At 61.7% G+C, this 25,110-nt stretch overlaps 3 protein-coding genes across 8 annotated transcripts; 2 read left to right on the top strand and 1 right to left on the bottom strand.

Annotated features, from left to right (window-relative positions):
• The first annotated feature begins 1,075 nt into the window (after positions 1–1,075).
• GARIN5B (golgi associated RAB2 interactor family member 5B) lies at positions 1,076–9,350 on the top strand. 4 transcript variants are annotated; one of them, XM_031007515.3, is made up of 11 exons: positions 1,076–1,382; positions 1,567–1,721; positions 1,796–2,054; positions 3,018–3,042; positions 3,214–3,278; positions 3,348–3,451; positions 3,546–3,598; positions 3,682–3,776; positions 4,403–6,183; positions 8,982–9,067; positions 9,227–9,350. In XM_031007515.3, exons 1-10 carry the CDS (start codon positions 1,233–1,235, stop codon positions 9,025–9,027), a joined length of 2,733 nt encoding a protein of 910 aa, XP_030863375.2. In that variant the 5' UTR covers positions 1,076–1,232; the 3' UTR covers positions 9,028–9,067; positions 9,227–9,350. The 4 variants fall into 4 exon arrangements, with proteins under 4 accessions (XP_030863375.2, XP_055226575.1, XP_055226574.1 ...); XM_055370600.2 differs by having other exon boundaries at positions 3,682–3,758; positions 9,227–9,341; XM_055370599.2 differs by lacking the exons at positions 8,982–9,067; positions 9,227–9,350 and adding an exon at positions 6,783–7,093 and having other exon boundaries at positions 3,682–3,758.
• A 220-nt stretch (positions 9,351–9,570) lies between these two features.
• Positions 9,571–16,136, top strand: COX6B2 (cytochrome c oxidase subunit 6B2). Of its 2 annotated transcripts, XM_055370594.2 has the most exons (6): positions 9,571–9,670; positions 9,786–9,915; positions 10,358–10,458; positions 10,550–10,717; positions 10,931–11,012; positions 13,516–16,136. In XM_055370594.2, the coding sequence occupies exons 2-4, from the start codon at positions 9,804–9,806 to the stop codon at positions 10,601–10,603; spliced, it is 267 nt and encodes an 88-aa protein (XP_055226569.1). In that variant the 5' UTR covers positions 9,571–9,670; positions 9,786–9,803; the 3' UTR covers positions 10,604–10,717; positions 10,931–11,012; positions 13,516–16,136. The 2 variants fall into 2 exon arrangements, with proteins under 2 accessions (XP_055226569.1, XP_055226567.1); XM_055370592.2 differs by lacking the exon at positions 10,931–11,012 and having other exon boundaries at positions 10,378–10,458; positions 13,516–13,802.
• A 64-nt stretch (positions 16,137–16,200) lies between these two features.
• Positions 16,201–24,629, bottom strand: KMT5C (lysine methyltransferase 5C). 2 transcript variants are annotated; one of them, XM_019016558.4, is made up of 9 exons: positions 24,400–24,629; positions 22,268–22,401; positions 21,934–22,099; positions 21,463–21,572; positions 20,471–20,634; positions 20,317–20,336; positions 17,973–18,109; positions 17,635–17,822; positions 16,201–17,366 (listed from the first exon to the last, which is right to left on the bottom strand). In XM_019016558.4, the coding sequence occupies exons 1-9, from the start codon at positions 24,499–24,501 to the stop codon at positions 16,873–16,875; spliced, it is 1,515 nt and encodes a 504-aa protein (XP_018872103.3). In that variant the 5' UTR covers positions 24,502–24,629; the 3' UTR covers positions 16,201–16,872. The 2 variants fall into 2 exon arrangements, with proteins under 2 accessions (XP_018872103.3, XP_004061516.3); XM_004061468.5 differs by having other exon boundaries at positions 22,268–22,520; positions 24,400–24,511.
• Between the last annotated feature and the right edge of the window lie 481 nt (positions 24,630–25,110).

The following is a 25,110-nucleotide window of genomic DNA, read 5'->3' as shown; positions in this document are numbered from 1 at the left end:
GTGTGGGCTTTGTACTTACACAATCCTCCTGGACTCTTGAATACACCCTGTTTTACAGGCGAGGGAAACTGAGTCTCAGACAAGGAGTGGGGACTCTGTTGCACAAAGTCACACAGCTAGGGAGAGGTGGAAGTGGGATTCTGCACCGTGTCTGGCTCTTTCCCAAAGCTCTCTTTGCAAGTCGGTGTTCAGGAATCCTTGCCACATGCACACACATGAGATATGGAGAAACAGGTTCAGTAAGGATTTGGGTCTTACCCAGGGCCTAGAGAAGGGTCAATGGCAGAGTAGGGACGATAATTCAAATGCTTTAGTTACTTTTCCCTTTACAATAACCCAGACAGACTTCCAGGGGCCCCGTGTTGTCACTAGTTTGAGTCTGGGGTTGGAGGTGCCCATCCTGGGCCCGGAGTTTTGATTCACCCATCATAGCCCTCAAGACTCCAGGCTGGCCGGGCGCGATGGCTCACGCCTGTAATCCCAGCACTTTGGGAGGCTGAGGCGGGTGGATCACTTGAGCTCAGGAGTTCAAGGCCAGCCTGACCAACATGGGGAAACCCTGTCTCTACTAAAAATACAATCCAGCTACTCGGAAGGCTGAGGCAGGAGAATCGCTCGAACCCAGGAGACGGGGGTTGCGGTGAGCCGAGATCACGCCACAAACAGCCCTGTGCAGTGCGGGGCCCCAGGCGAGGCTCAGACCCTGCCTCCACAGAGCTGTCTGGGTGATCGTGCCTCCGTGGAGGCAGGGTCTGAGCCTTGCCTGGGGCCCCGCACTGCACAGGGCTGTTTGTTTGTTTTTGAGATGGAGTCTCGCTCTGTTGCCTAGGCTGGAGTGCAGTGCGGCAATCTTAGCTCACTGCCTGGGCAACAAGAGTGAAATTCCATCTCAAAAAACAAAAAACAAACAAACAAAAAAAAAACTCCAGGCTGTATCCCTGGAGGAGAAGGGAGCCCACAGTCCCCGGAGAGTTCCTGGAAGAGGCCCCTGTGTGTCCGATGAGGTCACAAAGCCCCTCCACCAGAGGCTCCTCCCCCAGACCCCTGCTGTCCACCCTGGCAGGGCCATGGCGGAGGCCCGAGTCTCCCAGCCCGGGGCATCTCCATGCTCTGTAACGCTGAGCTCCAGGCACCTGTGAAGCCCCAGGGGTCAAGGCTGGTGGGCCAGGGCTGGGAGGCCTGCACGCCTGGGTTCTGGGTCCCTAAACCAGTACCCATCCACCACAGCCACCATGATCTGGCTTCAAAACAGGAGGTGCCTTGAGCCGCTCCAGGGCACCCCGAAGTGGGTCCCCGTTCTGGGGGAGCTGCAAAAGACCCTCCAGAAGGGCGAGTACCTGCCCCTCCGTCCGCTGCCCATGTTCGAGAGTAACTTTGTTCAGGTCTCCAGTTCCCAGTGCCCCGGGGCTGAGAGGAACAGAGGGGAAGCAAGGCCCCCCGTGCTGGGGGATCTTGAGAGGGAATGGGATTTAGCAGTCCCTGTGTGGGGGACGATCAGGAGGGAGGCTCAGGCTGTGGCTGCTGGAGGAAGGAGTGGTCCCAGCCCCCTCTCCCTGGCTGCCCCAGGTGACCCATCAAGGGGGCCGGGTGTTCGTGAATCACAGAACCAACCGGCTGGCCATGGGCGTGGCCGCCTCCCTGCCAGGCCTGGTGTTGCCTGACATCTTGCTGATCGGCCAGCCCGCCGAGGACAGGGACTGCTCGGGCCTCGTGCTGACCAGGTGCCGCATCCCCCAACCCCTCGGCCGCCCCCTCCACCCCTCCTGCTCTAGACGCTCCCCTCTCCCTCTCCCAGGATGATCCCCCTGGACCTCGTCCACCTCTGCGTCCATGACCTCTCTGCCTGGCGCCTGAAGCTACGCCTGGTCTCGGGCCGCCAGTACTACCTGGCCCTGGACGCCCCCGACAACGAGGTGGGCTTCCTGTTCCACTGCTGGGTCCGCCTCATCAACCTGCTTCAGGAGCCGGCTCCCACCTGGACCCCCAGGACCACGCGCACGGCCCCCCTGGATATGCCGCTGGCCGAAGCGCCTGCCTCCACCTGGCACCTGCAGGTGGGATCCCAGCTCCACAGACCAGGGCATGGCAGGCCCCAGGAGCCCTCCGGCCAGATCCAGAGGGGACTGGGACCAAGAGCCCAAAGTCTAGGCCGGGGGCCTGGACCCCTGAGTGGAGGGAGGAGGGGCCGGGGGCCTGGACCCCTGAGTGGAGGGAGGAGGGGCTGGGGGCCTGGACCCCTGAGTGGAGGGAGGAGGGGCTGGGGGCCTGGACCCCTGAGTCGAGGGAGGATGAGCTGGGGGCCTGGACTCCTGGGTCTGAGGGAGGAGGAGCTGGGGGCCTGGACCCCTGAGTCGAGGGAAGAAGGGCCTGGGGTCCTGGACTCCTGAGTCAGGGGAGGAGGGGCTGGGGGCATGGACTCCTGGGTCTGAAGGAGGAGGGTCTGGGGGGTCTGGACTCCTGGGTCTGAGGGAGAAGGAGCTAGGGGCCCTGGACTCCTGGGTCTGAGGGTGGAGGGCCGGCAGTCTGAACTCCTGGGTCTGAGGGAGGAGGGGCTGGGAGACTCCTGGGTCTGAGGGAGAAGGAGCTAGGGGCCCTGGACTCCTGGGTCTGAGGGCAGAGGGCTGGCAGTCTGAACTCCTGGGTCTGAGGGAGGCGGGTCTGGGGGGGTCTGGACTCCTGGGTCTGAGGGAGAAGGAGCTAGGGGCCCTGGACTCCTGGGTCTGAGGGCGGAGGGCTGGCAGTCTGAACTCCTGGGTCTGAGGGAGGAGGGGCTGGGGGACTCCTGGGTCTGAGGGAGGAGGAACTGAGGCCTGGACCCCTGAGTCAAGGGAGGAGAGGCTGGGGCCCTGGACTCCTGGGTCTGAGGGAGGAGGGGCTGGGGGCCTGGACTCCTGGGTCTGAGGCAGGAGGAGCTGGATCGTCAGGTCCTGGGAGCAGGAGGAGGCCTAGGCCTCTGGCTGGGTAGGTTATGGAGATGTGGAAGCCCGGGCCCCTCCTGCCTCTCTCTATCTCTGCAGGACCAGCCCATCAGCAGACATGCAGGTGAGCAGGCCCTGCTGTTCATCAGGACCTCTGGGTTCTCCCCCTCGCAGGGACAGAGCTGCACCCTTTGGCTCTTCCCCCTTCCTTGGTGGGGCCCTCCACAAGCTCCTGGGGTAGGTCCTCGTGCCCTCCCCTGGGGTCCCTGACCCAGGATGTCTCCTCTCTTCCCAGTCAGGGTTGCTGAGCACAACTTTCCCCATAAGACGGTGGCCGCTCAGAGACAGAGGAAGGCCAAGGTGAGCCGGCAGGGCGGTGTGGGCCCGAGGGGCTGCCCCGTCTAACCATCCCTTCCTCACCCACTCCAGGTGCTCAAGCGCAGTTTCAAGTCTCAGGCCGTGGGCGACTCTGTGCCCCTCATCTGGTCGCAGCTGGAGCATGCCGACGTCAGGAAGAAACCTGCAGAAAAGAAGTGGGCGTGGGGTCTTGTTGCTGGTGGGTGGGTGGGAGAAGGTGGGAGACCCCAGCCCAGATGCCACCAAAGTCCCACGGTATTGCTCCTGCAGGTCCCACTCAGACCCCCGCCCCGACAGAACTCACACCCAAATCTGCTTGCCTGGTAAGATCAACCCACCCCACCCCCTGCCACCCTGTGTGGCTCTGGTTCCTGCCCCAAAGGGCTCAGACGGCTCCCCCATCCAGAGAAGACCAGCATCACCACCTGGACCATCTTCAGCATCATTTCCAGCACTGCCAACCAGACACAGTCCTCTCCAAAGGCCAGCCTTATACCCGGGGTAGGGCCCAGGCCCCAGAGCTGAGGGAGGAGGGGCTGGATGCCTGGACTCCTGGGTCTGAGGGAGGAGAGGCTGGGACCTGGACTCCTGGGTCTGAGGGAGGAGGGGTGCGGGGCCTGGACTCCTGGGTCTGAGGGAGGAGGAACTGGGGCCTGGACTTCTGTGTCTGAGGGAGGAGGGGTGGGGGGCCTGGGCTCCTAGATCTGAGGGAGGAGGGGCTGGGGGCCTGGACTCCTGAGTCTGAGGGAGGAGGGGCTGGGGGCCTGGACTCCTGAGTCTGAGGGAGGAGGGGCTGGGGGCCTGGACTCCTGAGTCTGAGGGAGGAGGGGCTGGGGGCCTGGACTCCTGAGTCTGAGGGAGGAGGGGCTGGGGGCCTGGACTCCTGGGTCTGAGGGAGGAGGGGCTGGGGGCCTGGACTCCTGAGTCTGAGGGAGGAGGGGCTGGGGGTCTGGACTCCTGAGTCTGAGGGAGGAGGGGCTGGGGGCCTGGACTCCTGGGTCTGAGGGAGGAGGAGCTGGGGCCTGGACTCCTGAGTCTGAGGGAGGAGGGAGCAGGGGTCTGCCCTCCCGGGTCTGGGGTCTCCATGCATCCTGACCATGTATCCTCTCCCCTCTGTTCACCTACAGGCCTGCACATCTGCATCTGATGAGGCCACAGGCCAGGGACATGTGGTTGAGAGCCCTTCACCCTGTGTCTCAGCTGACCGCCCTGATGGCTTCTTTCTGGGCTCCTGCAGCTCCCTGGACCCGTGCCTGTGGCATCAGGACACGGAAGACCTCATGGACTCTGAGGGCAGCACTCTGTCGTCTGCTGCCTCCGGCCTGGCTCCCTATCCCCCGGCTGCCTGCCTCTCCACACCCTACTCTTCCATCCCCAGGGGCAGGGAAAAGGCCGGGCCTATGGGCTCCCACCAGGGGCCGGGGCCACCACCCTGCCAGAAGGCCCCATCTGGCCCTGTCACATCTTGTAAGGCACCATTCCTCGTTGACCAGTCCCAGAAGCTCCCAGCTGTACCTGCTTCATCGTGGAAACCCCCGCCTGGATTGGCTCCTCCCCAGAAGGCCCCAGCTGCATCAGCTCCTCCCCGGAAGGCCCCAGCTGTACCTGCTCCATCCCAGAAGGCCCCAGCCATACCTGCTTCATCCCGGAAGCCCTCAGCTGCGTCAGCTTCTCCCCGAAAGGCCTCAGCTGTACCTGCCCCACCCCAGAAGACCCCACCCCCATCTCAGAAGGCCCCATCTGTACCTACCATTCCCCAGAAGGCTGTGTCCCCCACTGCTCCAAAGAAGAAATCTCTGCTCCTCCCTGCCCCATCCCAGAAGGCTCTGCCAACCTCACCTACCCAATACCAGATGGCGCTGGGCCCCCCTGCCTCACGGGGGAAGCTCCCTGGCAATTTTGACGTGTTGCCAACAGGAATTCCTGGAAGAGCCGTGCTGGAGAGAAGCCAGTCTGGAGGGAAACCGGAGCCGGCGGTGACGGTGCGCACCCAGGAGACAGACGTAGTGGAGATGACGACTCAGGCCAAGTCCCCGGAGTCGCCCTTCACCGTGACCAAGAAGGAGTCCAAGGACATCCTGATTAGCCAAACCGAGGAGGTGAGCCTGGAGGCCTTCAGGGGCCAGGGGAAGTCGGAGGACCGGGCCCACTGGGCGAAGCTTGAAGAGAGGTCCCCGGACCCGCCTGGCGTGAGATCCAAGGAGTTGGAGCAGCGGAAGAGACGGGTCAAGGCGAAGGAGCTGGCTGTCGAGGGCCCCTCCCAGGAGCACAGCAGGCCCTTCTCTGTGGAAGCGCTCACCCTCGCCAAGCTCATGATCACGGCCAACTCCAAAGAGCAGCGCTCGAAACCCGCTTTGGTCTCACTTCCCTCCTGGCTCTTGGCGACTCCGCAGGTGTCGGCCACGTCAATGATGGCTTCCATGCCCTCCCGCCCCGGCCAGCTGTCCTCACTGGAGGGGAAGCCAGTGGTGGTCAGAGAGCAGCCAGAGTCGCACACCTGGGTGAAGGAGGGCAAGCGGCCATGGGGCGAGATGAAGGAGCCACCCTGGGACCCCGAGGGGCCACCCAAGGTGCCCTTTCGCTCCAAGCCCACCTCTGCCAGTCTGAAGAGGGAAGGAATCTCCCAGGCGCCTATCCCCCTGACCGCCTCACCGTGGGAGGACTTACGGCCATCGCCCCTCTCGGAGACCCTCATCTCAAAGATGGAGGCCACAGCCAGGGCGTCCCAGCAGCCCAAGAGGGTGTCGCAGGAGCCCGTGAGGATGCCAGCCCAGCACCCCCTGGCCACTGTGGGGTCGTCTTCAGAAATTCTTTTGCCCATGCTCTTAGAAGTTGAAACTGTGAGGAACACGGGCACCAAGGCAGAGGAGACACAGGAGGAATCGGGCGTCTTGAACCTTCTGCCCAGGTAGCAGGGGTTAGCAGCTATTATTTACTGTGAGCTCTGCTCTTTATGAGACAGAGGTGATCACTCCTTCCTTTCACTTTTTTTTTTTTTTTGACAGGGTCTCACTCTGTCACCCAGGCTGGAGTGCAGTGGTATGATCTTGGCTCACTGCAACCTCCGCCTCCTGGGTTCAAGCGATTCTCCTGCCTCAGCATCCTGAGTAGCTGGGATTACAGGCGTGCGCCACCATGCCCAGCTAATTTTTGTATTTTTAGTAGAGATGGCGTGTCACCATGTTGGTCAGGCTGGTCTTGAACTCCTGACCTCAAGTGATCCACCTGCCTCGGCCTCCCAAAGTGTTGGGATTACAGGCGTGAGCCACCATGCCTGGCCCCCTTTCACTCTGATATATAGTGAGTGCCGACTCTGTACCAGGCATTGTTCTAGGCAGTGGGGATACAGTGTCCGACCATGGGGCTGGTGGTGGGGGGATGTGCTCCTGGCTTCTAGCGGGTAGAGACCAGGGATGCTGCTCAGCAACCTACAGTGCACAGGACAGCCCCTACCACAGCCCAGGTGCTCCAGGGAGCCCTCACTGAGCTGGGGTTGTTTGTGTCAAGACCTGGAGGAGAGGACGGAGGAAGCCATGAGGACATCTTGGGGGAAAGCATCCCAGCGGAAGGAACAGCCACTGCAGTCCCTGAGGCAGGAGTGTTTGTAATGTGCTGGACCACGGGGATCCCGGGGTGGGAAATGCGGTCAGAGGTGCAGCAGGGGGGCGCCCATCATGGAGGACTTTGCAGACAATTTTAGGGACTTTGGCTTTGACTCTGAGCGAGCTGGAGGGTTTGGAGCAGAAGAATGATGGAGACGGATTTATGTGTGAAGAGGCTGCCTCTGGCTGGGGCATGGAGGATGTAGGGGGGCAAGAGTGGGCACCTGGAGGACAGAAAAGGCCACAAAGACCCCATTTCCATGAAATGTCCATAACAGGCTGACCCGTAGAGACAGAAAGTGAATCGTTGGAGGCCAGGGGTCTAGTGTGGAGGAAGCGGGAGTGACTACTCACGGGTTGGAGGTCCCCTCCCCTCCCCTCCTCTTCTCTTTTCTGACAGTCTTGCTCTGTCGCCCAGGCTAGAGTGCAGTGGCGCGATCTCAGCTCACTGCAACCTCTGCCTCCTGGGTTCAAGCAATTCTCCTGTCAGCCTCTTGAGGAGCCGAGTAGCTGGGATTATAGGTGCGCACCACCACGCCCGGCTGATTTTTGTATTTTTAGTGGAGATGGAGTTTCACTAGGTTGGCCAGGCTGGTCTCGAACTCCTGACCTCAGGTGATCTGCCCACCTCCGCCTCCCAAAAGTGTTGGGATTACAGACGTGAGCCACCGTGCCCAGCCAGGTTGGAGGTTTCTTCGTGGGTGATACAAATGCCCTGGAACTAGGTAGAGGTGGTTGCATGACATTGTGAATGTGCCAAACGCCACTTTAAGGGGTACGTTAAAAAATGGTAACACGTTTGGGCAAAAGAGTGAGACCTCATCTCTACAAAATATGAAAACAAAAAAAGTTGGTGGTTCACGCCTGTAATCCCAGCACTTTGGGAGGCCGAGGAGGGTGGATCACGAGGTCAGGATTTCAAGACCAGCCTGGCCAAGATGGTGAAACCCCATCTCTACTAAATATACAAAAATTAGCCGGGCATGGCGACGGGTTGCAGTGAGCTGAGATTGTGCCACTGCACTCCAGCCTGGGCAACAGAGCGAGACTCCGTCTCAAAAAAAAAAAAAAAAAGTTAACTAGGCATGGTGCCATGTGCCTGTGGTCCCAGCTACTCTGGAGGCTGAAGTGTGAGGATTGGTTGAGCTGGGAAGTCGAGGCTGCCACTGCACCCACCATCATGCCACTGCACTGCAGCCTGGGCAATAGAGTGACACCCTGTTTCTTTTCTTTTTTTTTTTTTAGAGATGGGGTTTCGCCATGTTGGCCAGGCTAGTCTCAAACTCCTGACCTCAGGTGATCCATCCGGCCTCCCAAAGTGCTGGGATTACAGGGGTGAGCTCTATTGCCAGGCTAGAGTGCAGTGGTGTGATCATGGCTCATGGCAGCCTTTATCTTCCTGGGCTCAAGTGATCCTCCTGCCTCAGCCTCCAAAAGCCCAGCCAAGTTTTTGATTTTTTTGTAGAAAAGAGGTCTCACATGTTGCCCAGACTGAAGTGCAGTGATGCCATCACAGCTCACTGCAGCCTCAAGCTACCCAGGCTCAGGTGATTCTCCTGCCTCAGCCTCCTCAGTAGCTGGAACCACAGGCACGCACCAACATGCCTGGCTAATTTTGGTATTTTTTGTAGAGATGGGGTTTCACCATGTTGTCCAGGCTAGTCTCAGACTCCTGGACTCAAGCAATCCTCCCGCCTCTGCCCCACAAAATGCTAGGATTACAGGCATGAGCCACCGCACCTGGCCGGGATTCTTAATTCGTACATTTGGCTGTCAGTGTGAACAATCCTGAGTCAGGCCTGATATTAACCAGGCAGGAGGGAGAGAAGCTTAGCAGGGATCTAGAGGTGAAACCAACTGCCCAGATTCCAGTTACTTGTCTGCCCCTAGAGCCAAGACTCATTGATTCCGCCTCGGATTTATTGTGCATTTACTACTGCCAGGCTCTGCCCCAGGCAGATACAACAGTGAGCCAAACACACAGCAAGACCAGCCCTGGGGGACGCTCTCCTAAGCCAAGCATCTGCAGCTCTTAAAGCCCTGGGTACCCCTCTCTCCCTACCCTGTCCCCCAAAGCTCTCTCTGGCTTGCTTTCTCCCTGCAGCCTGCAGCACTCCCAGCACTCCGAGTGGCCGGATGCGGGGGCTTAACCCCAGTGGGAAACTGTCCAGAGGAGCCCAGCGCTGCCAGGTACCCTTTAAGACCCTGGAGATCTGCCTTAGACCTGGGGGCGGGGGGAGGGGGACGAGGGAGGAGGGCGGGTAACGGGGGGGGGGGGGGAGGACGGGGGGGCGGGGGGGTTCCCAGGAGCCCGGACCCCACCGCTGCTCTTTCCTCTTAACCCCACAGGCCCCCAGGGTTCTGTGCGCACCGACTGTAGGAAGCGGAATGTTGAAAGCCGCTTGGGGGGGATTTGCCCCGTCTGGTAGATACCAGAACTATGGATATGCCTTTATATATTGGGGGGCGGGGGGGCGGGGGCGAGCCCGTGGAGCCGCCCAACTTCGCAGAGATTAAAGCTTGAGCCTGAGACTCAGCGAGTCGTACCTCGGTGCCTGTGTCACGCGCAGGCCCCCGAGGGGGCGTCGGGGGAGGAAGGGGTGGGGTGGGGGCGCCCCTACCAGCCCCGCGGTGCACGACGGCTCCCATTGGCTGGGGCTCGGGCGTCCTAGCCAATCCGGCCGCGGGGTGCGTTTCTCCTGACCCGGGTGGGACCGCACCCCGCGGACTCAGAAGCGAGCGGCACCCCGGGATCATCCCACAGCAGATCCAGTGGCCGCCAGTGTCAGGCTGGTGAGGGCACGACGGGTGGGGTTCAGGGGCGGGGGTCAGGATGGGGGGACGGGTCGGAGCGAGGGCGCCCCCTCGGCCCCACGGAGTCTCCGTCCCGTCCCGTCCCGTCTCGCAGGAGTTGCCTCCTTCGTGGATGTTGGATGTGGAAGCCCAGGAGCCCCCCAAGGGGAAATGGTCGACGCCGCCCTTCGACCCGCGCTTCCCCAACCAGAACCAGATCCGTAACTGCTACCAGAACTTCCTGGGTGAGACCTGCTCAGCCAGGTTATGGGAAGAGCAGGGTGTGACAAGGGAAGGCAGGGAGGGGCACTTCCACCCTAAGTCCCGCGGAGACCGTTAGGGTGGGAGGCAGGGCGGGTCTGGGTTGGTGGGGGCGGGGCCTGGTCGAGAAAAGGCGGGGCTGAGCCTGGAGGGGCGGGGCGAGGTTGGTAGGGGCGAGGCCTGATCTGGAAGGTGCGGGGCCGAGTCGTGAAGGTGCGGGGCCAGGTAGGTAGGGGCAGGGTCTGGGTAGGAGGAGCAGTGTGAGGGAGGTAGGGGTCGGGGCCTGGCTGGGAGGGGCGGGACGGAGGCCTCCAGGGGAGAGGGAGGCGGGGCGAAGCAGCGGAGAACTGGGAGGGACCGAGCAGTGGAGGGGCGGGTCCTGTCCTGGAGTGGGCGTGGCTTGCAGCGTGACCCCGCCCCCCACAGACTACCACCTCTGCCTCAAGACCAGGACCCGCCGCGGGAAGAGCACGCAGCCCTGCGAGTACTATTTCCGCGTGTACCATTCGCTGTGCCCCATCAGCTGGGTGAGTCGGCAGAGGGGACGCCGGGCCAGGCGTGCGCAGGGCTCGGCCGAGGCTGAGCCGGCGTCCCGCTCCCTGCCTTTCTGCTTCCCAGGTGGAGAGCTGGAACGAGCAGATCAAGAACGGGACTTTCGCCGGCAAAATCTGACTGCCCGAGCGCGGCTTCCTCTGAAGATGCAGTGACCCTGCATCTTTTTGTCTCGCGGAGCCCCGGGTCTCAGTTATCCACCCCTACCTCCCAGTGTCTAAGCCACGAATAATGGTATGCTGTTGCTGATGTTTCTTCTTAATGCCCAGCCAGCGATGCGTCATGGTGGTGGTGGGGATCCTCCGTGTGCCTGTGTCCGGGCTAACGCTGCTTTTTCCCATAAGGGGCAGGTGGGGGACTGCTGCTCCATCAGGTAGCAGCAGGCAGTCAAGGCCCTAAGACAGGAAGCCGAATGCCTCCCATCCCCCTTCTCCCTCTCCATTCCAGCAGGTAGATGCCTCGCGTTGACAGCTACGAGCCAGCCCAGGGTCCCCAGTTCTCAACACTGTCCCACCCAGATGGCTCCAAGGTGCTCCTGCCTCTCGATCACCACACCTACCTCTCACCTCAGTCCTTCCCCCACTCCCCTCCTGCCTGGACCATCTCCCCAGGCTCCTTCCCCATCCCACCCCTGATCCATCCCATCTCGGGTCCTGAGGGGTCTTTGTACCACCCAGCGCTGACTCCATCCCTTCCTCCCCCACTCTCTGGGCTCTCTACCACTCTCCATCACGACCCCGCTCCCACCTGGTTCATTTTCCCTCCCAGAACATCGAGATCCCCATCATGTGAGCCAGCTTATTCCCAACAGAATCCCCTGGTGTCCACCCTTTCGGCACCCGCACCCACGCCAGGCGTAGCAGCCTGCTCGGTTCTCCAATGCATCAGGCTCACCCCGCACCCCCACCCCGCAGAGGCCGCTGTCAGTCTCTCCCACCACACACATCGCCACAATTTCTCCCGTGACCCCCGCCAGACTGCCAGCACCCAGAGGACGCTCAGAGCTCCCTCGGAATCATTCTTTACTCCTTCCCCATCCCGGCAGTAACACGGAACCGCATTCTGGTTCCAGACGCCCTTTGAAGTCTTGCCCCAGGCCAAGGAGTGCCGCTTGACAAAGCCCTAGGGTTCCAGCCTGGTCCTGCTGAGGGAGCCGTGAGACCAGTCAGCCTGGGGTGTTGGTTTTCCCAACGGGTACTCCCTGAGCTATCAGCCTCCCAGAGGGGCTCCTAGGAGGGGGAATCCCCATCCTCTGACTGAAGCGGTCCTATGAGGCCCTGTTCAACCCCAGGGTTCAAAGGTGACTACAACTAATCATGACAACTTGCAGGGTGACCCTAGACAAGCTTCTTGACCTGTGTGAGCCCGAGGTTCCCCAAGGCAAAACAAGATGGCTCAGGGCCCCATTATCAGAGGAGGTGGGGCTGGGTGAGCTCAGGGGGCTGACTCCATCCTGCTCCCTGCCCCATGATGACCTGTCCATCACCTGCCCTCCATGCTGCCCAGGACACACCCTAGACGAGCCATCCCCCAGGATGACGCCACCTCTGAGATCTTGGCCTCCTGGCTCCGTCTCTGACCACAACCCAAGAATGGGGTGAGGGCACAGGGTGTGGACTCAGCTACAGGAGGGCTTCCTGTTCATGCAACGTCCCCAGAGCCTTGACGAATGCACAGAGGCGCTGGCAGAACCACGGGGGCAGGACCCCGCTCTGAGTCACAGAATGGAGCTAAGTTGGTGAGGTCACCCAGGTAACATCCCAAGTACAGGGTGCCACACCTGTGCAGCCACAACAGCCTCCTGACCTCCCCAGAGCCGTGTCTAGAACCCATTTTTGCCCTGTTGGCCAGCCTTCCTCCTTCCTCCTCCTCCCATCGTCCTATCTTCACTGCTTCCAGACCTCATCTCAGCACATTCTCACACTCCCGACCCCCTCTGCAGCTGCCACTGCCCCACTGATGCCTGAGCCAGGGGCAGGGGCAGACGTGCCCGGCCTGGCCTCCAGCCTGGTGGACCATCACCTGTGCAAACTCCGAACACCTCCTCCAGGTGCTCCGGCTGGCTTTCCCTGGTGTCCAGTAGCCGCCTCCTGAGACCCCTAATGCCAGCCTCACAGTCTCAGCAACCTCCCAGGTCAGAGAAAACCAAGGCCACTCTACTTATTCCCACCCCCACCCAGAACACCTGCATCCTTGTTCGCTCAACCTCCTCCTCCCGCCTTCTTTCTCTATTCCTTTTCCTCTTCTTTCTCCTCCTCCAGCCCCATCTCTTCAATCCTTCCATCATCCACTTTCCCCTCCCTCTGCGGTTCTTCCCTCAGAACCTGCTCCGTCCTCCCGGCCTCCAGACCACGGATCCTGAAGGCCACCTGCGCTGCCTCCCCTGCTCACTGTCCCCTGGCTCCTAGGGGCCGCAGCTTCGCCTCCTCTCTCTGGGTTTCCCCCTTTCCCATCCTGAAGGTGGCAGAGCCCGAATGGTTCTGAGAATGAGTTCAATCTAGGCCCTGAAGCTACTAACCACGTGGCCTGGGACAAGTTCCCTAGCCCCTCCACGCTGTGGCCTTTTCATCTGAAATATGGTAACAATGACATAATAATGACACCTCACTTCCTAGGGTTATGGGGAGGACGGCGATGTGAAAACATATAAAGCAGTTAGAACAGTGTCTGGCCCCGCGCTTCACAGTGTGTGGGGTCTCTAGCCATAGAGACAATCTGAGTCACTCGAATCAGCATGTCGGCCCAGTTCTGGTGCCCCATATTGTGCTGGACAGTGAGACTGATTGACCGGACAGACAGCCCAGGGATGACCCCATAAACCAGTCCTGGAGCTCTTGGAGGCATCTGGTTACTAGCTTGCAGCATAAAGGGCCAGAGTGCCCCCACAGGGAGACACGGGGTCAGGGTGGGGAGTCCTTGGCCAGGGCCCTGCCTGCCTGCCAAAGGCTGAGAGCAGTTCTAGTGCCACACACCCAGGTCAGCGCTGGTTGTATTTCCTGTTTCACTAAACTTCTTTCCACCTTCACCTACAGCCACCAGCCTTCGAGTTCCTTGTTGCCCTTGCTCTGGTCTCCACGTGTATGATGGGGTTCTCAGGCCCAGGCTTCGACCAGAGGACCCTCCACCACCACCGTTTCTTCCTGTCCTTGAGCTACCTTGGTGAACTCATGACCCCAGGCCCCTGCTCCACCAGGATGTCCCCCAGGTCCTGCCAGCTGGGAAGTGCCAGCATGAACGCCTCCAACTTCGTGGAAGCCAGGGTCCCCTGCAGCTGAGGGACGCCAAGCAGACACACCTGCCCTCCCCAGCCAGCTCCTGTCTGTATGGGCGAGATGACTGAGAGCTCCCACGTCCCTAAGGCTGTCCTGACCCTCCATGCTGTGACAAGGACAGGGAATGGTCACTATGGGCCTGGCATCTCCCCTCCCCCACCACCCGGTGCTGCCCAGCTCAAGCCAGAAGCTGACTTTGGCCCCAATGGGGACATCAGGCAAGGTCTGGAGACATTTTTGGTTGGGGCAGAGGCATGCTCCTGGCATCGAGTGGGTGGAGACCAGGGAAGCCGCTCAACATCCTGCAATGCATGGGACAGGCCCTGCCTAGAAACACCAGCTCAGCATGGCAGCAGTGCGGAGGCCAGGAAACCCCGATCGCCAGTTTCTAACGCCCTCACCATTTTTATTTTTATTTATTTATTTTTTTGAGACAGAGTTTCACTCTTGTCACCCAGGCTGGAGTACAATGGTGCGATCTCAGCTCACTGCAACCTCTGCCTCCCGGGTTCAAGTGATTCTCCCGCCTCAGCCTCCTGAGTAGCTGGGATTACAGGCATGCGCCACCACACCCAGCTGATTTTGTATTTTTAGTAGAGACGGGGTTTCTCTGTGTTGGTCAGGCTGGTCTCAAACTCCTGACCTCAGGCAATCTGCCCACCTCGGCCACCCAAAGTGCTGGGATTACAGGCATGAGCCACTGCACCCGGCTCACCACTAGTTTTTAGCCCTTTTTGTTGGGGGTGGGGTGGGGGCGGAGGAGAGGCGGATACAGAAACTTGTGAGAATGTGATGAACGCTCTGAACTCTCTATAAAAAACGTGCATGTAAATATATACTCTCAACATTTAAAAGACTTCAGAAGGTTCCTGGAAATTCCAGTGTCCACCCATGAGTCCTCAGCTGAGACTCCCTGCTCCGCTGCCCTCTTTGTCTAAGAGCTGTGGCAACAGCACCTGAATTTCAGAAACAAAAGGCCGGGTGCGGTGGCTCACACCTGTCATCCTAGCACTTTGGGAGGCGGAAGCAGGAGGATCGCTTGAGCTCAGGAGTTCGAGACTAGCCTTAGCAACACAGTGAGACACAATTGCTACAAAAAGATTTTAAAATTAGTTTGACGGGGTGGCGTGTGCCTATGGTCCCAGCTACTCGGGAGGCTGAGGCAGGAGAATTGCTTCAATCCAGGAGGTGGAGGTTGCAGTGAGCCGAGATGGCGCCACTGCATTCCAGCCTGGGCCACAGAGCGAGACCCTGTCTCAAAAAAAAAAAAAAAAAAAAAAAAAGGAAAGAAACGAACAGCATGGCTTCAGTTCACTCAGAGACAAATCCTTGGGGACTAGCACTGGAGCCATCTCTCTGCCGTTTGATGGCCTGGAGCTCTCTCCGTCCTTATTTTTAACATGAGAAAGAAAACAAACAGGGCTTAGCAGGATTTGCATTATAAGAGGAATTTTCTCCCTGCAAAAGAAATAGAACAGGCCATATTATCCAACGTATCTAATGAGTTTTAAAGTAAACAAGGTTTGACCTGTTCTCAACTGCCCCCTTGTCCCCGCCTCCCAGGGCCACCGCTGAGGTGCTCATATGGGTCTCGCTGTGGCCACTGCTCCCCTGTTGCTCCCTCTCCACCAGGGCCAAGGAGCGCTTCCTGATACCTGCAGCCTGGCCTCGTCCACCTCCACAGTAGGCTTGTTCAAGGCTGGCAGATGCGGAGGCGCACGTGGGGGGCCTGGAGCCAGCAGGTGACCTGTAGCTGCCAAGCTGCCCTGGGCGCGGTGGCCCAGTGAGAAAAGTGTCTGGGAGAAGCTGGAGGTACCTGAGATCAGGGATTGCTCACGGTCAGCCGCTGTTATTTCCTTTTGCAAAACGAGACAGCAGGCAGAGCTAAGACGCCGTGGCAAAATCCAGATCCTGGAGCGGACCTGAAGAAACAAGATTCATCACCCTGGTCTCACACACGGCAAAGCCCAAGATGCCACAGCTGAGGAAGGTCCTGTCAGCGCCGCCTCCCCTAGGCCCGGCTCTGGTGTCCTGGGCAGCCCCCACACCCTCACTCAGCCAGGCCCCCAGCAGTCTCTCTCCGTTTGGAGTGAGACGTGGGAGGGGCATCTCATTGAGAAGCGCGAGAAGGGAGAAGGGCCCTCAAGTCCCCACGTGGCCTTGGCAAGTCACTCTGCTTGCTAAACGATGTTGACCTCGCCTGGAAAATGGGAGGACCCGCTCCTAGGAGAGTATGGGTCTGAAGGCATTTTTACAAGCGCAGCCTGAGTGGGGATGGGGCTCCAGCCTCAGTCCCCTAGTCCATCACGCTCCCAAATCCCTCTCCCCACAGCTCTCAGGGCCAAAGGCCTGGGTTGCCTCCTCCCCCTCTCACCAGCACAGCTGAGGGTCTCACCCTCCTCACATCCCTTCAAAACATAAGCCAAAACAAAAAACCGCCAAGGGTGCTGCTTATAACAAGGTTTTAATAAAATAAAAAGTTCAAGTGCTTCCAATCCCCCAACATACCCCTTTCTGGTGTAGGGGAGGGGAGGGAGCTCCCCACCCCAACAGCACCAGGATAGCACCATGAGAAAGATGAGGTCACACCCGGCCTCCCTGAGACCCACGGGGGGTGGTGAGGGGAACATGCCTCCAGACACCCCCCAACCTTCCCCCCACCGCAGACAGCTGCAGAGCTGAGAGCGAACCCAGTCCCCTCGTGAGGGCAGTCTCTGGGGAGTGCCACCCCCTACATCAGTTCCACCTCCTCCTGAGGCCTGTACTTCTGGGGAGATGCCGTGGGGTGGCCCCTGCCCCTTATGGCTTTGCTCCCTGGGGAGGAAGGGGCTGAGGGGGGCGGATGGCTCCTGCAGTCCTGAGGCTGGGGCAGGGGTGGGGAGGGCAGCAAATGGCCGGGGCTCCCTGTGGGAGTGGGGATGGCTCAGGGGTCAGCAGTCACAAAGGGTCAGGGCTCAGATCCCTGGGGGTGTCCAAACCAACCCCATTCCAGGGTCAGAGCTATGCTGGAGTCAAGGGTCAGCTCCCTCCCAGAGGTCCAAGGGCTCCTTCTGGAGGTCCTGGGTAGCAGCTAGGAGAGAGACTCTCTCTCCCTGCTGGGCCTCCCCGTCCGGCCTGTCACAGCTCTTCACCTCCGACATCCAGGTCGATGGAGCCGTGGCTGACCACCAGCCGTAGGCGCTTGGGTGGGGAGAAGGGGGCGAAGGCGAGGGCCTGCTTCGGGATCAGGATGGGGCCTGGGGTCCCAGCAGGGGCTGGGGTGGCTGGTGGGGCTGGGGCCAGGCGACGAAGGTCCACACGCACCACGTAAGGCAGCCCATAGCGCCGGGCCCAGTGCCAGTCCTGCTGGGGGGCCCAGCGGGCGTGGGGGGGCTGGCCCAGGGCCACCAGGGCCTCTCCTCGCAGGTGGCAGTGGGGGCCACAGCCTCCCCATCGGTGCAGGGAGACGCGGGCAGCGTGGTGGGTGGAGAGCACTGGGGCCCTCCGGGGCCGGGGGCGTCGGCGCTTCCGGGGCCGCACTCGCAGCTGGGGCTGAGGCAGCCACTGGAGCCAGAGGGGTGAGGTGTCTGGGCGGGCGCTGCAGGCTGGCAGGCGCAGGGGCTGGCAGGCGGCTATGAAGGCCCAGGTGGCAGGGAGAGGAGGAACAAAGGAGAGGTGAAGTCAGTGCAAGCTGGGCCGGTCCTCCTCTGGACAAGGAGGCAGCCCTGCCCTGCGCTCCCCAGAGGAATGATGCGGCAGAACTGCTCAACAGCGAGGCCTGCCAGCGACTGAGGGTGGGAGGGAGGGTTCCAGGCTAGGCAGAGAGCTCAGAAGAAAGGAGACAGATGACCAGGAGCAGACGGGGGAGGGGCTGCCGGGATGGCAGGGAGGGGTGCTCACCACAGAATGGGTCCCGGCGCAGCGGGGATGGGTGCACGCAGGCCCGAGGGCCCAGCAGGCCCTGTCGGCTGCCGCTGTCCAGGCCTTGCTGCAGCCGCCGCTTGGTCTCACGCAGCTGGTACTTGTCCAGGGGCCGTGGTGGCAACGCGGGCTCCCTAGGCCTGGTTCGGAAAGCTCCTTCACCTTTCCTGGGAGACCGGGTGAAGGGGAGATGAGGCCGCGTGGAAGGGAGATGAGAGGCTGGGGTTGGACACACTCAGGGATGGGTCCCGAGGGTGCGTTTCTGGGCTCAAGAAGCCCAGACGCCCGGAACCCACCCGCCTCTCGCCCGGTCCCACCTCTCACAGGTGTGGCATTCACAGTGCTCATTCTTCTCGCCGAAGAAGCCCTCGCCGTAGAAGCATGTCACCTCGTCCCCAGGCTCAATGTCCCGGAGCACCTTCACACAGGCTGCGTTCCCGTCTGCAGGCACAAACTGAGGGCCAAGCCCACTCAGCGCCCTGGCCCAGGGCACAGGGGAGGGCTCACCCATTCCCCACACCTGGCCGGGCACCCTGGCCCGGAGCGTCCTCTCCTGGAATGGGGCAACAGCTGAGCCCCTAAAAGTGGCATTCCGAGGTGGCTGCCTTGCCGAGGGCCTGTCTTTTGCCTGTAGCCCCTGGACAATCCACCCACTGGCTGGTTTCCACCCCTCCCTGCAGGACGATGATCTAACCTGACCTTCTGGCAGCGTGCAGTGCCAGCAGTGGTGACCACTCCCTCCAGCCTCTGTGGCCCCGTGCCAAGCCCCACCTCCTCTGCCACACCCAAGCCCATCCCCTCCTGAGCTGCCTGCCCCCCACCAGACTGTGCCTTGGCAGCTGAGGTCCGAGCTCTGCCTGCCGTGGGCCGCCCCCGCTTCTCTGAGGCCTGCCTCACTCCACAGCCCAATCCGTGTGTGCTCTGGCCCTGCCTTTGGGATCATTCACCCAGGAGCTGCTCCACAGGCTCCTCCTAAGCCCCACACAGCTGCGCCTTCCTCCCTGTTCCCCGTCTAGGAGGGGGCATGACCACTGTCCACCCAACTGCCCATCTACCCATCCACTCAAGCCTGACATTTGCCTGGGAGCAGTCCTCGCCACCTGTCTGCCTGACGGCCCCCAGACCAACCGGCCACTGCCTTCTGTGTGCCACCTCCCGTATCCTCATCCTCCTCGCCTCCCTGAGACCCCTACTGGAGTCAGCCCCTCATCACCTCTTTGTGGCCACCCTGCCTACAGCCTCTCCCCTTCCTGCCAAGCCTCCTGCACATGGGCCTCCAGGGTGACCTAAAAACCAAGCTTCCCATTATACACCCTGGGGGGAGCTTCCATGGCTCCCTGGCCCGGACCCCAAGGCCTTGCTGCCCGATCAAAGCCGTCGCTGGGCACCCCCAGCCCTCTGGTGTGCTGTGTCCTGCTAGACGCCCCCCTTTGCCCCTGATTTCCTTTAACACCTAGGGAAATTCTACTCCTCCGTCGGTGCCCAGCATGGCTTCTGTGAAGCCAGATGGTTCTAGATCGCTGGAGAGCTGGCCGCCCTCTCGTGTGCTCAAGGTGTCTGGCGCACACTCGCCCTGCAGAGCCTCTCCGAATGCCGCCTTTTGTTTCCATCCCCCCCAGCGTCTGTGTGTGGTGTCAGACCAGGGCCACGCATTCGCTGTTCAAAACCCTCCGGCACACTTGACCAGCCTGCAGAGTTCCAGAGATCCTCACCAACCCCATCTGAGATGAAAAACCAAAGGCCAGGGGTGGCATCGCCAGGACCCCAACTCAGTTCTGACTCTGGAGCCAAAAATCTGGAGCCCTTTGTCATGCCTCCCGGGGTGCCCCATCGAGGTCTGTGCTCCAGAGGGTGCACCCTCAATGCCGCCCTGGAGCCAACCCTCCTGATTCCTTCTGCTTCCGGGCTACAGGACAACCAGCGGCCTCTCCTGGGCATGTCTGGACAGCGTCCTGAGTCCTGGCCCCTGGGGCTCTCTGGCCTCCCTGCTCCTGCCACCACAGCTGCCTGCGTTGTTCCCTGCAAGGCCGGGGGCTCCCACCACAGGGCCCTGCCTCCCTGCCACACTCCCTGCCCAAATTGGCACAGCTCCCAGCTCGGTTTTCAGAGAAGAAAGATGGCCAGCAGCTGGCAACCAGGGTTCCAGCGCAACTGCACAAACAGCCGGGCAACGCTGGCCAAACTGGAACCCCTTCCTCCTTTCTGGTAGCCTTGTGAGCAAATACCCACTCTGCTCCTTCCAGGACCCGTGGGAAGCCATGGAGACATGGGGTAGCATTTGGCTCTTTTTTTTTTTTGAGATGGAGTCTCGCTCTGTGGCCCAGGCTGGAGAGCAGTGGCGCGATCTCGGCTCACTGCAAGCTCCGCCTCCCGGGTTCACATCATTCTTCTGCCTCAGCCTCCCAAGTAGCTGAGACTACAGGCGCCCGCCACCGCGCCCGACTAATTTTTTGTGTTTTTAGTAGAGATGGGGTTTCACCGTGGTCTCCATCTCCTGACCTCGTGATCTGCCCACCTCAGCCTCCCAAAGTGCTGGGATTACAGGCATGAGCCACCGCGCCCGGCCAGCGTTTGGCTCTTTACTGACCAAAAACCCTTTCCCCAGGCCACAGGCACCCTTTCTTCCTGAGTGCCCTCTCCTCCCGAGTCCCAAGGCCTTACCTTGCAGTTGGGTTTGCAGTCTGGAGCCAGTCGGGGCAGGAGAGAGAAGAGAGGTAGATGAGCTCAGCAGCTCAGTCGCAGAACCCTCCCACTACACCCCTCCAGCCCCGCCTGGCTCTATCCCGTCCTGCCCATCCACCTGCCTGACCCTCACCATGGTTGATGAAGGCGGCTGGGCCCAGCCACAGCTGAGCACTCCGCTTGCGGGTTGAGTACATGATGCTGAAGTCATTCTCACCGGCCCTCAGCAGCCCCTCATCCGCCTCCCGCAGCTCTGCAATGCAGCCCACCAGCAGCTCCAGCTTCTCATTCTTTTTCCTGCCAAGAGGCCAGGGGGCGGGGCTGTGGGCGATGCCTGGCCTCCTGCAGGTGCTCAGGGGACTCGGGCCTCCGGCACAGAGGCACCCAGGAAGGAGGGACTCCTGTGCACTGGTGCTGGCTACTGGCGATCCATCTTCCAGATCTCCCTCTTCCCCTCCCGCCTGGGTGGGCTTCCCTGCTCCAGCCCACAGCCCCACAGGACCCTTCTACTGAAAGCCTTCAGGACAGCACACACACAGCAGATACAGCCCCCATTCTCTCCCCTCGCTCTCATAGCACCTCCTGCCCCCAATTCCCTCCTGCCTGGACTACCCCCTACTCGCCCCACCAGACCATCAGGCTGGTGCTTCCCCTGTCAGTGTGAGCCTCGCCCTGGGAGCACTTGCTCATTCCTCACAGCTCCCCTGCAGCATGTACCAGCTGGGACCAGTGACTACATGTTGACTTGTCTGCCCCCCACCTCCTCACCAGACTGTGAATCCTGCAGCGGCAGAGGCAGGGGCTCCTCACTGCACTCAGGGGTGTTTAACATGTGGCGGGGGCTCAGGTCACAAGGAGGTAAGGACAGCGCGGCCCTGAGCAGAAGCCTAGTTCTTTCCTGGAAGCCCCAGGAACCCTGGGGTCACATCCGGGGTCTCCTGCTCCAGCGGCACCACGGCAGCCACAAAGGTCTTCCAGGATTAGCCCCACCACCTTCCTAGGATGCCCGGAGGACCAGGCCCCTCGCTTTTCCCCGGTTGGCCAGTCCATGGACAGAGGGTCTCTCTTGTCCCCTTTGAGCTCTGTCTCCTCCAACGATACCCGCAGGGAGTCCTGCCCTCTTACCAAGCACGAGTGGACACGATCTTGGCCCCGTTGGTCTCCATGGAGTAGCGCGTGCAGGGCAGGATGGTAAAGCCACTTTCCGGCAGGAAGGCACGGAGGTAGCGATAGACCTGGTGAGGGTGAGGGTGGGGGTGAGGAGGCGGGGCAGGGGTATCTTTGGCCCTCTCTCTCCAGGACTCTAGGCCTGCCATGCCACTGACTCACTGTGTGGTCTTGGGGGCCTCATGTTCCCTCTCGGGGCCTCAGTTTCCTCATCCGTCAAATGAAGAGGTTGGGCTACATCTCAGAGGGCCCCCCCAACTCTCCTCTCCTAGGATTCTCTGAGCCTGGCCTCAGATGGTCCCAAGGGCTAGGAAGTCAGGGGGCCCCAGGGGCTGCGCTGAGGGACTCTAGAGCGTCTGCCAGGCGGGACCAGGCCCGGTGAGCGGGGAGGACACGTGGTGAGGGCGGGGGAGGGGAGGGTGCCCTCACGTGGGTCTTGAGGGCAGCCTCCTGCCGCGGGCCCCGGCTCTGGAAGTAGCGGGCCGTCCAGCCTCCCAGCGTCAGGGCCCGGTATGCAGCCTCCAGGTCCCGCTGCCTCAGGAAAGTTTCCAGCGCTGAGCGCAGGTGCTGCTGTCGCCGCAGGGGGGGCACAGGGCTGGGGGAGAGGGCATGCCTGGGTCCCAGGGCCTTCCCGGGCCCCGGCCCCAACCCCCACTTGGAGCTGAGGGGAGGACCAGGCTGAGGAGAGGGCCGAGGGGCGGCAGTGGTGCAAGGGGAGGGGTCCTGACCCCTCGGGCCCACCCTCGCCCCCAGGCCACCTCACCTGACGTTCATCTTATGGGTGCGGAAACCGAGGTAGGGGTCCAGGACGAGGCTGGTGGCCAGGTCGTCGTTCTCGCACAGTTCTCGTGCTGTCACTCTGTCGGGCCCCATGGTGCCCTGCGGACCATGCTGTCCCTGGCAGAGAGCAGGAGCAGGTGAGAGCAAGGCAGGCGCCGGGAGCCTGGCTTGGTGCTGACTCCACTCCCACGCTACTCAGAAGCCATGGGGGACGCTGGTGAGCCCCACGATCTCATCTGCAAAATGGGGAGAAAAGCAGTGCTGACTTCACCAGGCCGCTGGCGAAGATGGAATGCAACAAGTACTTCTGAGAGTAGGGAAAGCCCAGAGCCCTGTCAGCCATCGCCTTAGCTCTTGCTCTTGCTCCGCAGCGCAGACACAGACCCCCCCTAAACACACAACCCCCACATGCACACGCACGCACGGGCACCATGCACACCCATGCACACTCAGACTGACACACGCAGATGCCCCTGCCCATGTGCACAGAGACCCCCTACACACACACATCTCTGTGGGCCCAGAGAAGGCTGACTGACTGGCAGCCGGGATCACCCTAAAGGCTTAGCACCGTGGGGAGCCGCTTCACCTCTAGCCCTCAAGGAGGAAAAGTCAAAGCTTCCCGCCAGCCCGAGCTCCCGCCCTCCACCCCCACCTCGACCCAGCCTCGGTCTCCGCCCCCTGCCTCCCCGGCAGCCTTCGGAGTGGTCAGGAGGCTCCGGGTGAAGCCCCAGGCAGCCTGGAGGCGGGTGACGGGAGGGAGGGCAGGGGAGGGATCCCAGCACCTGCTCCCTCTCCAAGGATTCCAGGGGAGGGGGGCTCAGAGGACAAAAGCGGGGGTGGGGAGGGGAGCAAAGGAAGACTACGGGGAGGCAGCACAGGTCAATATTTACAAAAACATTTTTTTAAAGCGGAGCCAGGAGAGAACGGAGAGATGAAGAAAACCACCCAAACCCCTAACCCGGACGGAGGGCCAGCCTCGTCCCCGCACCAGGGCGCTCGAGGCTCATCTGCGCCCGGGAGAGGAGGAGATGGGGCAGGGCAAGGAGCGGGAGCTGCAGAGACGGCTGGGGAGGGGTCGGGGACAGACTGCGAGGCTGCGGGAGAGAAAGAGGGGGCGCTGCAGGAGGGCGCCAGGGACAGCGGGGAAGCTGGAGAGGGGGCTGGGGGCAAGGACAGAAACGCACAGCGGTGGGCACGGCAGGGGGCTGTGGGAGGGAGAAGGCTGCAGCCGGGCCTGGGGGCGCTCAGAGGGGTGTGAGGAAGGGATGGGGGTGCCAGCGAGGACAGAGAGCGGGGAAAGGCCTAGGGACTCAGGGAGGAGCCAGACGGGAGACCTGGGTCGGGGGGCGGTCCAGGGATGGCGGAGAAGATCCTGGGTGTCCAGTGAGTGAAGGGCCTGAGAGGGCGGACAGGGGCCCAGGGAACCAGACGGGGCTTGGTGGGGTCCTGGGGGATCCAGGAAAGCGAGACCCTAGGAAAGGGCCTGGGGACCCAGGGAGGCGCCTGGGTAGGCGGTGAGAGCCCAGGGCAAGGGACCTGGAGGGTCAGAGGCCGACCTCAGGGTCCAGGGAGTGTCAGGAGAGGGACAGAGGGGTCAGGGAGAGGTTCTAGGGCACAGAAAGACCTAGAGGGTCCAGAAGGAGGCCTGGAGGGTGAGAGGAGGTCGGGGATTGGCCCTGGGAGTGCAGGGAGGTCCCGGGGGTGAGAGAGGGGTCAGGGAGAGGCCCTGAGGGTGCAGGGAGAGACCCGGGGGTGCAGGGAGAGGCCTGGAGGGTGAGGTCAGGGAAAGGCCCTGAGGGGTGCAGGAGGAGGCCTGGGGGTGCAGGGAGAGGCCTGGAGAGTGACAAGAGGTCAGGGAGAGGCCCTGAGGATGCAGGGAGGGCCGTGGACGTAAGAAGGGGGTCAGGGCCCGGGTGAGGAAGCACAGGAAGGAGGCTGCAGTGCCGCGGAGCCCGAGGCCCGGCGAGGGGCCGGGAGACGTGGGCGCCTGGACACGAGGAGGGGCCGGGCGGGGTGGGGGGCAGTCGGGGCAGGGGGCGACTGGGGAGCCAAGGCGGCGCGGGGCTGGGGCCGTGAAGGGGCTCAGAGATCGGGCCCCGCGCCGCCCCTCACCCGCTTCTCCTCCTCCTCCTCCTCAGGCGCCCGCGCCGCCGCCGCCAACACCTCCCACAGCCTCCTTCGGCTCTCGTCAAACACTGTCGCCGCACCTCCCATCTGCTCTCCGGGCCAGCCCCGCCAAGGCCACTGAGGCTTGCTATTGGCCACAGCCACCGCCACTCCTCCGTTGCTACGAAGCTCACGGCGCTCCCATTGGCCAAGCCCCACTCTTTCCCTCCGCGCCCGGCCCTCGTCAATACACAGATAAAACCCCGCCACGCCCCCGCCGCCGTCAAACGCCGCGAACTGTTGTCAGTGGTTCACATCGCTGTCCTTTAGTCGCTGCCATGGAGACTTGTCCCGCCTTCACTCACACTGCGGCCCGAAATCGACGCACTCATTGGCCGAAAGCGCCGTCTCTCCGGGCGAAACTCGGTTTGGGTCGGGTTATTCAGGTCCAAGTAGAAAGAGGGCGGGCTCTGCCAGCTCCAGTAGTCGTATATGATTGCCTGGCCTTGGGACAGCTCCTCTTTCCATTGGGTAAGGCCTCCGTCCATCACCATAGAGTCGCGGCCTCCCTATTCTATTTCTCCGAGGAAAGCTTCAGCCACGGGAGGGAGAAAGCCAGACCCGGCGGGAGAGAGGCGGTGAATGCGCGCGCACCGCCATCCCTCTCCCCTCCCGCCCCGCGAGGCCTGCGGTTACCAAGGCGACGAAACTTTATTG

The sequence above is a fragment of the Gorilla gorilla genome, chromosome 20 (genome assembly GCF_029281585.2).
Source record: "Gorilla gorilla gorilla isolate KB3781 chromosome 20, NHGRI_mGorGor1-v2.1_pri, whole genome shotgun sequence".
Taxonomy (NCBI): Eukaryota; Metazoa; Chordata; class Mammalia; order Primates; family Hominidae; genus Gorilla; species Gorilla gorilla.
This window is presented reverse-complemented; position numbering and strand designations above follow the sequence as displayed.